At 37.7% G+C, this 12,437-nt stretch overlaps 1 protein-coding gene across 4 annotated transcripts in view; it reads right to left on the minus strand.

The window, feature by feature from the left end:
• Positions 1–12,167, minus strand: part of AK9 (adenylate kinase 9) — a 121,303-nt gene extending 109,136 nt beyond the window's left edge. For all 4 annotated transcript variants that reach the window (XR_009558739.1, XM_060283563.1, XM_060283561.2 and 1 more), the window contains exons 1-5: positions 12,050–12,167; positions 4,529–4,656; positions 3,194–3,257; positions 1,586–1,638; positions 1,390–1,486 (exon numbers count right to left, since the gene is read on the minus strand). Coding sequence is in view for 3 of the 4 variants with exons in the window: in XM_060283563.1 (XP_060139546.1) it covers positions 1,390–1,486; positions 1,586–1,638; positions 3,194–3,257; positions 4,529–4,645 (331 nt within the window). In the remaining variant the exon portion in view is untranslated. The remainder of the gene's footprint in view (positions 1–1,389; positions 1,487–1,585; positions 1,639–3,193; positions 3,258–4,528; positions 4,657–12,049) is intronic.
• Positions 12,168–12,437: the final 270 nt, after the last annotated feature.

Genomic DNA, 12,437 nt, shown 5'->3' on the forward strand with positions numbered 1-12,437 from the left:
CCAGTGCACAGGAAGTCTAGGGGAAAGAGGAATACATTAAATGACAGCAGGAGGTGCAATCAGCAAACTCCAGACGGTAGGAAACTCTAAAAGACAAACAACCAGTTTTTTCAGCATAGAAAACACAAGATGATGTAAAGAGGTAGGGGCAACTTACAGATTAAAAGGTACTTGTGACATACTGATAAGTATCAATATGTGAAACCTGTTTGGTTGGATCCTGCTTCCAAAATCAAACAAACAAACAAACAAAAAACACCAACTAGAAAAAAAATATGAGGCACATAGTGAAATTTGACAATAGACTGATTAGTAGATGATTTATTGTTAATTTTTTAGGTATGATAATAGTAATGTGATAAGTTTTAAAAGAGTCCTTATCTTTCTGAGATACAGACTAAACCATTTACAGATGAACTGATATGATATGGATTAGCTTCAAAATAAAGTAGGTTGGGGGGAATGTATGCAGAGGCATAGATGAAATAAGATGAAACAACAGTTGTCATTGTTGAAGCTGGGTTTTTGACACATGGGGGGATTTTATATCATTCTCTACTTTTGCTTGAAATTTTCTGTAATAAGAAGTTAAAAGGGTTATGAACACTGTGAATGGCAGAGCTGAGTAGATTTATTTTTCTCATGTTTTTTCCTTTCTCTTTTTGCCAATACTTATAATTTATGCCATTTTTTTGTTGCCATGTAAGTCACTCTAAATTTTCTCAAGAGGTAATGTGAGGTAAAGAATAAACAAAAAGATATTTGCCTATCTAACTTTACATATGCATTTTCAGTTTCAATCATTATACTTTTTGAGGTCATTTATTGACCTATGTCAGAATTCCGTGATTTTCCTTTTTACCTTTTTGTTCATTTTACTTCCCACATTCTGGGCGTTTTTCCCAAGTTCATCCTCTTTATTACTGATCAGTAGATAGATAAATGGATAGATAGCATATTTATATGAAATAAAGGAGATGATATCGGGATATATATCTATATATGTATGAATAGATATAGTTCATTCTGTACATAATCTATATATAGATCTACCTATAGACATAGATGATATACATATATATATATATTTTTTCATTGTACTGCACTTTATTTGTATTCCTTTATTTGTATTCCTGTATTCTTTTTGAAGATTGAATCATATAAACTTAAAATTTGAAAACAAATGTAGATTCTGAAGAATAAAAACAAGTGAACAAGCAAATAAAACTATTGGAGTTGCTCAACTGAATTCGGACTCTGGAATTCCTTTCCTATGCCAGGGCAAAAAAAAAAAAAAAAAAATGCAATTTCAGGAATTACTTGTGCCTCAGATAAACCACGAGTTTTAAGGCTGCATTGATAGCCACTGCTGTATAAAAATAAGCATACCAAAGTGAGAGACTTCTGGGGAGTTGAGCTTCTCCAACATTAGCTTTGTGACAAGTTCATCTGGAATGCTTTGGCCACTGATCAGCATCGACTGCAACTAAGAACAAACACAGATATTGTACATGATTGTATAATGTACCTGTGACACACAGCTTTTAAGGAAATTGTAACAATTTTGAAAGTTAGATTTGTTTACCATAGCTCCTGATTCAGTGTCACTGGCAATCTGTTCTTCCAAAATTGGTAAAGCTAAAATATGAATTCAAAATATTAGCACAAATTGTTATTAGAATTTCCAAGTTAAGAAACATATTTGTGTGTTTTTTAACTAGTAACAAAGATTAATATTTGTGTCACTTTAGGGTTTACAAAGCACATTTATACACATTATGTCATTTAAGCCTAACTAAAGTATAAGGTAGCAGAATGTATTCCACAGAAAACTTGTCTCTGACACTCACTAGCTAAAGGATCTTGGGGAAGATAACTTCCCAAACACCTTTGCACCTTGCATGCTTGTGCCCTGTGTAGTATGCAAGGGAATATGAGGATGAAATGAGGTTGTATATGACAGTGATTTGGAAATTACAAAGTATCATACAGAGTATACAGTAGTATTACCAGTCCAGATACTTTTATAATCATATGTAGTTACATCTACAGCCCATTAATTTTGCACATTGATTGTATAAAAGGAAAATATGCATCAAGAAATGTTAAAAATAGATGAACACTGAAATTTATCTAGCAAAAAGGGGTCCTGAGGCTGAAATTCTAATAACTTGGTTCCTTTTTAAGAGGAGATATTTCATTCCATGATGGAAGATATCCTGGGACAGAAATGACAGGGGTATAACTTAGGGGAGGACCCAGGAGCTGATTATGTCCCTAGCTGCTAATAATCTATGGAAAGTTTGGCACTTTTTAAGATTTCCTACAAGTGAATTTTATTTTGATAAAAAAGGGGAAAATTTTAAAGTTTGTGTGTGTGTGTGTGTGTGTGTTACATGTTGCAGAATTGTCCTCTCCCCCAAGTTGTACCAGATCACAATATCACTAATGGCATGTGAAATGCTCATTTGATAACATTCTTGCCAACAATGATGGTAGAAACTTTAAAGATTCACTGCCAATTTATTAGGCAAATATAGATCAGCATTATTTTAATTAGCATTTCTTTGAGTAACAGTGAAGTTAAACTCTTTTCTTATATTTGTCCATTTTTATTTCCACTTTTATGAATTACAGATTCACTCTTTTGCTTATTTTTCTATTAAGGCACAAATGGTTTTATTGATTAAAAGAATATTTATATACAAAGACATCAACCCCGGTCATATATATTGCAAAGAATGCAAAGCAAATTATAAATAATAAAAAATAAAATTTATCATTAAAATAATTAAGTCCTAGAAAATCTCCCCAAGAGCAGCTGTGAGAGTTCCATCTCTTTTCACATTTCACAGGGAGACACCCAAAACACACATATCCCCAATAGTTCTAAATTACAGAATTAGAGAATGGGAAGCAGTAGAATGGAGTCAAAGATGTTTCATAAACGTCCTAAATTCTATGACCAAAACTAAGACTAACAGAAGGGCAAAACATGTTTGATGCTATTTTAAAGATAATGTTCACTGTGTTGATAGTGATGTGTGATAAAGCAAATATAGCAAATATTAATAATAGACTAATAGATAGTAAGTAGATGGGCATATGGGTGTTCACTGTACAATGCTTTACATTTTAATGCATATTTGAAAGTTTTCATAATAAAATATTTGGGAAAAAAGATAAAATTTACCTTCTACGCGAATACACTTCCATGCCTGTGTTATCTGTTGGGCTAATGTTGTCTTACCAACCCCCTTAAAAAGAAAGATATTATTTAAAACCCAATAGAATAGCTATTTGCCAATAAAACAGATATTTTTAAAGATTCTATTGATGGTTACTATAATTACATAATATTATCAAGTAAAATTTTTTTCCATACAATAAATAAAGAATAGATCCTAGATACTTATAGCTTCATTTTTCTCTATTAACTGTCCCGTTTGCCACGTTTTATGAAGTGATTTTTTTTTTTAATTAAGAAAACAGCCCTGAAAGCAGGAAGCTGTACCATAATGGTATTCTAGGTATTGCACTCTTCCGATTGTTAAATTTTGTAATTTTGAGTACAAATCATTTTGATTATATTGAGATTCATCATTTTATTTCCTGCCTAAAGTTTATAATTGTGAATGTCTTGACAGACTTCCATTTAGTAACTTTCAAGAGCAAAAATTCCTTCTTAATGGACATCTTTGAAAAGTATCATAGTTTAAAGATAGAAGTTCACTTTAATGAAGTAACACTTACATCTGATTGCTTCCACTGTTGACTTTTAAAATTCTATTGATTTTAGAAACATAATAGAAGTTACTGGAACCATTTCTTGACCCTGTCCCAGGGTCTCTAGAAAATCAAGTCAGCCCTTAGACTCTGCTATTCCGGAGAGGCTTTATATTAACCACCTCAGGCCCTCTAATGGTAACTACCAACTAAGCTCAGAGGCTGAAAAAAGCTCTCATCTAGAGGTCCTTACTAGAACTGCCTAGGAAGGCGAGCTATCTTACGACAGCCATTCTTGGTTTCTTCCTGTTTTGCAGAAAGATAATACATAGGTCCACTAACACACTGTGGGTAAAGATGAAGCACATCCCCTCTCAGGAGCTTTAGACACTGATGAGAGTATCCTCCATTTGTCTCTTTAGTGTCCTGTCTTCACATATCCAGAGAGCCTCACAACAAATTTCACAGAAAGTTTTATATGAAAATTGAGTGTGAAATAACCTTGGATCACATACTACTAACAATTGTCATGGTGCAGTACTTTGATGAGTTAATTTATTCATAATATAAAAGCAAAGATAAATACAATCTAGGTTCCTTTTCAATAATAGTATACAAGAGGAGAGAAAGTTATAATTTACAACCAATACTATTTCAGAGTTTGTCATACAGTGAAAGTCTAACAAACACTCAAAAAAAAATTAGCACACGATGTGGTTTTCAATCTTATATGGTAACATGAGATTATGACTTTAAAAAATTAAAAAATATATTAAATAATAAGTTAGAAGAGATAACTTACTGGTTTCCCAAATACAACAAAGCAAACAGGTTTAGACAACATAAAGTTTTTGTCAGCTTCATCTTCATTAAATATATCCACAAAAGGATGCTCTTCTGTCTTCTCTTGAGAAGTCATAATACAAAATACTACAGTAAGAAAGAGTAAGATTGTTAAAGTGCCTAATTTAGGAGGAACGGGCAGGCAGGTTGGGAGAACTAGAATATTCTGTGAATTTACTTAGCCCAGAAGCCATTCCATGCCACTAAGAGATGGATTTTGCCAATAATGGCAAATAAGTTAAACTGATCTATTAAAACAATAATAGGTTCATAGTTTGAGACAGAAAGCAAAAGCCAGCTATATGCTATATAAGACAGCTAAAATAAAGTATCTTTGAAAGACTAAATTAAGGAAAAAATACATACATGTATATATTCACATGTATGTTTTGATGTGTGTATTCTATTAAAGATCAAATTAATGCACACACAACCAGCCAAACAAAAACCCAATAGCAAATGCTTTAAAAAATCAAACTAAATATGTTATATGTGTATACACATATAAATTTGTCAATGAGTATGTGTGTAGGGCCTACTAATGGCTCTAATTAGAAATCCTAATGGAAATGAGAAAATACGTAGAACTGAAAAATAATGAACATAATATATATCAAAATATATAAGCTCACAACTTAAGAAGTTAGAAAAAGAAAAATATATATTAAAAATTAATAAAATAGAAAAACATTATATAAAGAAGGGCAACAAAGCTAAATAGCAGTATTTTGAAGAGATTTACAAATAGAAAACTCTGTCAAGATTGATCAAGAACAGAAGATAGAAGGCACAATTAAATAATATTAAACATTGGTTTTTTAGAGGTGTGTTTTCTCACATCTCAAAACTAAGATTCTCCTGCATTTTCATTGTTGTTGATTTCTTTCATTAATCAGAGACTGTTCTCCATATTATATTAATTCTTTGAAATTTGTTGAGTCTTGCCTTATGGCCTACCCCATGGTAATTTTCAAAAAAATTGTCTACATCAAGTTTGTGAATTTTATTGGTTAAATCTTCCATAATGCTTACTGATTTACTGTCTACTTGATCAAACAATATTAGACATAGGAGGAAGGACCACAGAGAAAATAATGCTGCAGATATATAGATAATAAGAGGCTATCATAAAGTTATCCCAAATAAATTTGAAAACTTAGGCAAAATTGACAAATTACTAGAAAAATCAGCTTCTTAAGAAACAGAGAAAACTTCAGTGTTCTATAACCATTAAGGAAACTGAATTGGTAACTAAAAATCTTCCCATAAGGAAACCAGATGGTTTTATTGAAGTGCTCCAAGTCTTGCAATCTTATAAACACTCCTTCAGAAAAAGGATAAAGTGGAGACTTCTTACTTAATTTATGGCTCTCATATAACCTCCATACCTATACCAGAGAATAGTCCAAAAAAGCAAAATTATATGCCAACTTCATTCATGAACAAGATTTTTTTTTTTTTTTTTTGCGATATGTGGGCCTCTCACTGTGGTGGCCTCTCCCGTTGTGGAGCACAGGCTCCGGACACGCAGGCTCAGCGGCCATGGCTCACGGGCCCAGCCGCTCTGCGGCATGTGGGATCTTCCCGGACTGGGGCACGAACCCGTGTCCCCTGCATTGGCAGGTGGACTCTCAACCAATGTGCCACCAGGGAAGCCCCCCATGAACAAGATTTTTAAAAATCCTAATCAAAGTATTAGCAAGTTGAATCTAGCAATATATGAAGAAGATAATAACATCATGGCGAAGTTGGGCTTCCCCAGGAATTCAAGGATGGTTAGTATGAGAAAATTAATTTATCATATTAAAATAAATTTAAGGAGAAAAACTATATGATTATCTTAATAGATGTAGAAATAGTATGAGACAATTCAACACCCTTTAATGTTGAATAAAAGATAAACCTCTTAGCAACTAATAGAAGGGAACTTCTTTTATTGATAAAGGGTATGAATGAAAGACACCCTTATATTTAATGATTAAATATTTAAAATGTTCTTTTTAAGACAAAAGAAAGAAAAGTGTAATTATTCCCAGTTGATATGACTGTCTACATAGAAAACCCAAATATGTCACAGATAAATTTTAAGAATAAAATAATCCAATTTGCTAAATTCAAAACCATTATACAAAATTCAGTTGCATTTCTATATATCAAAAATAGCTAGAACATGTAACCAAATACAAATATGACTTAGCAGCAAAAATATAAAATAAACAGGATTAAATAGTACAAAAGATATACAAGCCCTTTATGGAAAAGTTACAAAACCTTATGAAAATACTTTAATGAATAGACTTGAAAAATGAAACAAAACTTTGTCCCAGTGGTCTGGGACATTGTTCACAGAACAATGAAAAATGGATTGGAGGGGGCTATATACTTCCAGGTAAATGTAATATGATTACATTTCTCTGTGGAAGTTAAGAATATTCAAATGGGCTTAATATACCAATATTATTTTAAGATGACAATATGAAATAAGATGTAGTAAGAAGTATTACTAGTATATTAAAAAGATTTGAGATGAAAACTTCAGGAACTAAAGGGCTGAAATTTCAAGTTTTTAAAAAATACCATCAAAATAAGTAATGCTAGTATAAAATGTAGTTGTAAAGGAGAAAATGCATCTAAACCTCTTAGAGTGATCATGCATTTATTAAGGAGTCTCCGTAAAGCACACTAAAGCCAGGGCCATAAGGCCTGGGATGGGGATATCTAGTTGGATGTCTAAGTACCTTGAGTTTTGAACCCCAAGATTACTCCCAAATGCTCTGTATTAACAGAAGCAACCTTCTCATTTACGGAAGAGAGCAGCCTCTCCATGCCTCACCTGAGGCAGATGCCTCAGAAGACAATGCTCGACTCTTACAACTTATTTCCCCTCATAGCTTCTAGAGCAGTAACTGGGGTCAAGTGTCAGCCCAGCCCAACTGGGGAGGCACTGGACAGGAAGAAAGGTGTTATGCACCTAAAGAGCTCCAGGGCCTGGCTATGAGTGTACCAACAGGAACCAGGAGAACACGCCTGGGAAAGATCTTGAGGGTGTCAGGTGAGGGGAATGCAGACTGGATAGGAGTTTATTGATAGTGGGCTGTCTCCCGTGACTCATAGTTTAACATCCTAGCTAGGACACCTGGAGCAAGTCCTAATTCACTGCTGGTAAGGTTACTTGAAGCTTGGAAAAAAACAATGGGATATAAATGCCAGAACTGCCTTGACAGGGCACAGAGGCAGGTGTTAAATACTCACAGAAGCGGCATGTTAAGTGGATTTATTATTGTTAGGCCAGAGAACCATCAGCCTACTCTGCTGTTTGGATGGACAGAGGGCACTCTTTTCATTAAGATGTTAAGGAATGAGCTAGTAAGGGAGCACTGGCATCATTACGAAGCTCAGTGATGGCTGTCCGTTTTGGGGCCAGGATTTAAAGTAAGGGAGAGGGCTTCCCTGGTGGGGCAGTGGTTGAGAGTCTGCCTGCCAATGCAGGGGACACAGGTTCCTGCCCCAGTCTGGGAAGATCGCACATGCCGCGGAGGGGCTGGGCCTGTGAGCCATGGCCGCTGAGCCTGCGCCTCCGGAGCCTGTGCTCTGCAACGGGAGAGGCCACAACAGTGAGAGGCCCGCGTACCGCAAAAAAATAAAATAAAATAAAAAATAAATAAAATAAAGTAAGGGAGAGGCCGCTATGATACTGGGTTCTCATGTGTCAGTGGGGATGACAGGGTCTGGAAGAGCAGAGGCCAGGTGGCAGCCCTTAACTGTGAGAAACAAAGTAGGTATAATTACCATAATGGGCAGCAAGCCCAGAATGGCCACAAGCAAGACCCACAGAGATCTGCGGTGATAGTGATAAATCATGGGCTCCCTAGGGGTGAGACAGCTGAGCAGTCAATGAAAGTGTTGATTAACTTACATTTCTAAAAACGAAAAAGGGTAAGTGAACCAAAGGCTGATGTCAGCAGCCACAGTGGAAGTCATGATTCCTTCATGATTCCAGAGCCCATTGACTGAAGGGACGGCAAGGAGTCCTCGAGGATCTAGCCTACAACTCCATAGCAAGTATTTATAATAGGGATTCCCCAATCCTTCCCCAAGAGAACCTACAACAATTAACCAGAGAAATAGACACTGTGGAAATAGGAATATTCTCCTCTTTGAACAGTTATAGGACACAGGGTCTCAGCTGACATCAATACCAGCAGATCCAAAATGCCATCATAGCCTCGTATTAGAGCGAGGGCAAATGGAGAACCAGTAATAAATGGAACCTTGGCTCAAGTCTGTCTTACGGTGCATCCAAAGAGTCTGAAGGATCACTCGGTGGTTATTTTCCTGGGCCTTGAGTGCATAACAGGGACTGCAGCTGGAAAAACCTTCACAGGGATTCCCTAACTGTGGAATAAGGGCCACTGTGGTTGAAAAGGCCAAGTGGAAGCTCATGAAACTGCACACCTGCTCCTTAGCCTCTGCCCTAGATAAACAATAGTAAATCATCCTGAATGAAATGGAAGAGTGCTATCCCAAAACTGTTTAAAAGATGCATTGTCCTGTTTAATTCTCTAGTCTGAGTTTCTGCAAAAACCAGATCATGACAGATGATATTGGACCACTGTAAACGTTAAGTAGGGGCAGCCCCAACAGCAACTGCTGTGCAGAGAACTTTACTAGATGGACACAGCTTCTTATACTTGATATATAGCTACTCAGCTGGAAAATGCATTTTTTTTTCAATACACGTCAAGGAGGAGGATCAGAAGCAGTCTGTATTTACTTAGAACAGTCAGCAATGGACATTTAGTCTTACACTGGGACTCTCCTGCTCTTTGTAACAAATATAGTACAAAGGGGTCTTGTTGATCCACAATATTGACAATATCAGACCTGGTGAGTGGGAAGTAGCAAGTGTTCTGGATGCCCTCATAAGACGTATGGGCAGCAGAAAATGGGAAATAAACCTACAAAGATTTGAGGACCTGTTATATTGGTGAAGTTTTAAAAGGCCAGTGGTCTGGGACATTCTGAGACATTCTCTCCAAGGTAAAGGACAAGTTACTGTACCTTACAACTTCTACCTCTAAAAAAGAGGTGCAATATTTTGTAAGTCTCTTTAGTTTTTGGAGACAGCATGTAGCACATTTGGGAATACTGCTCTGATCCATTTAAGGGGTGACTTGGAAAGCTGTCAGTTTTGAGTAGGGCCGAGAGCAAGAGAGAGCTCTGCAGCAGTTTCAGGCTACGGTGCCGAGGCCTTGATTCATGGGCCATATACCTGGCCAGATCCCACGATGCTAGAGGTAGCTGTGCTGGGTAGGACACCTTTTGGAATCTTAGAATGCCTGGCCATGGGACGTCACACGAAAGTGCCCATCGTGAGCTGGGTATGTCAGACAATCAAGTCCTCAAGTTGGGCAGGCACAGCAGTAATCCACCGAATGAGAAAAATGGAGCACTGGGATCAGGCCAAATACATTTCATAAGCAAGCAGCCTAGACGCCCCCATGTTACCTATCTCTGGTTCACCAATGTCCCTTGGCTCATACCTCATATGGAATTCCCTGGGAACAGCTGATAAAAAAACGAAAAAAAAAATCATGGATGAATCACGATATATTGGTGCAAGCTGTAAACGGAATGCTTTCAGACATTAGTCCCATTCAGGAGTAGCCCTGAGAGATGGTGATTAGGGGAAATCCTCCTGGTGGGTAGGGCTTTAAGCAGTATTCCTAGGTCCTCAATTTGGAGAACAGTGCTGAATGGCTTGGTGCAGGGCCTGGAAGGAGCAAGACTGGATGATAAGAGAAAAAGGAGCTCTGGGGAAGAAGCATGTGAATGGGGCTATGAGAGTGGTGTAACAAACATGATATATGGTGATCCCCAATGAGTCACACCCTTGTATAAGGAGTTATTGCACTGGCAGGTGGAGGTAGTTGCTGCTGCATAATTGGGGGCAGGGAGATATCTGTATTTTTGATAAATGGATCTATCTTCCTTTTCTTTTATAAACTGGGACCACACACCGCCTTGAAGAACCAGTGACAAGGTGCTGGAAATTTAATGTGTGGGGAGGGGAGTGACTATGGTGGCACAAAGAGAGGAACGTAGCAGATGTTATTAGTGCCCTGCCCCTATCCACTTGATATGTGCCTTTTCCAGGGATGGCCAGCCCAACTTCCAAGGGCTGGCATGTGTGATTCTTTGTCTAAGGACTCTTTGTCTAAGGACTCTTTCTAGCTGCCAGAACTTATTCTGCCTGAGCACAGGGCAGACTAGAAGTTACAGGGAATTAATGTTCTGCCATAGCAGCCCTCAACCAATAACTGATGGGAGTTGGTGAATAAATACCCCAGCTCCCTTTCCCCTTACAAGGAATAACTGGGACAGACATCCAAGCATTCCCCAGTGAATTCAGCCCACAGAGAAATTTGCTTGATAATATTCCCTTCATTAGCTTCCTTCCCTTTCCTGCTGTTGTTCGCTAGATTATTGCCCATGTAAACGATTTGTCCTCAAATTTTGTCTCAGGATCTACTTCTGGGTGAACAAAACTAAGACCAGGTTCGAATGAAAGTGCTTAATTATACTATAACATAATAATTGAAAACTAAATATTGGAAAACCAGAGTTCTACAGTTATTTCGAGTTGTTATCCTAAATAAAAACATTGTGCAAATACTTAACTCATGTTCAGAAGAGTTGGTTTCCATTATGAAGTGGAACAGAACTAAATATTTTTCCCAGTTAAAAGATCTAAGTCAATGCAAAATGCCAGAACTGACATGGCCATCTTTCTAGTTCTTTTTTTTATTTTTGCGGTACGCGGGCCTCTCACTGTTGTGGCCTCTCCTGTTGCGGAGCACAGGCTCCGGACGCGCAGGCCCAGCGGCCATGGCTCACGGGCCCAGCCGGTCCGCAGCATGTGGGATTTTCCCAGACCGGGGCACGAAACCGCGTCCCCTGCATCGGCAGGCGGACTCTCAACCACTGCGCCACCAGGGAAGCCCCTCTAGTTCTTAATAAAAAGGGTCCCAAACTATGAAAGAAAATGTAAAATAATAAATAATTAAATGTTAATTTTAAAAATTTGTAATTTCTTAATTTTGAATTTACAATATAATCCCTAATGCTACATTATGGATTTTAAAGTTTCCTTACACTTATAGCAGTTGAAAAATCCTCTAGCAGTGGGTTCTGCGGTTAACAGGGGGCCCATCTCCTGGGAAACCTAGCACTTCTACCTAGGCTGGGTTAGCTGTCACTAGAGTACATCTTACATCTCACAGTAGGTGCTCAGTAAGTATCTGTGAAATGAAGACATTGATACTTGAAAAGGGAAGTGGGTTTAAAAAGCGGAATTTCCGGAGATCCCGAAGTTTAGTTTTGCAAGAAAAGGAACTGGTCTGGGGTCCACGCAGGAGGTGGAATTCCATTCGTGCGACACCAAAATGCATCCGAGCGGTGGACTCCTACCCCTACTTACCTGGCCGCAGCGGACCCCAGCGGACCCCACCAGCAGGCCGTAGCCGTCTCCAGGGACTCTCTGTGGAGCGGTTGCCAAGAGATCTGCTGAGCGGTTGCCAAGAGAACCCAGAGCTGAGAAGAGCGCAAAACCTCTCGGGGGGCGGGGCCTCGGGAGGTGGGGCTGTGATTTATTTTCTCATTTTCAATATTCACTTTTGTACCTAATTTTGTATTCATAATTATAATACACTCCTTTTCACAAAAATGGAAAGTGATGATCAAAGAGGGTACAAGCATTGTCTATTTATGTTCACGCACATCCAAAGGAAGAAACCTTATTATTTTTTTATTTTTATTTTTTAAGAAACCTTATTTTAACGCAGAACTACAAAGCCAGTGCTACACTG

Source organism: Globicephala melas, chromosome 14, assembly GCF_963455315.2.
Source record: "Globicephala melas chromosome 14, mGloMel1.2, whole genome shotgun sequence".
In the NCBI taxonomy this organism is placed as follows: domain Eukaryota; kingdom Metazoa; phylum Chordata; class Mammalia; order Artiodactyla; family Delphinidae; genus Globicephala; species Globicephala melas.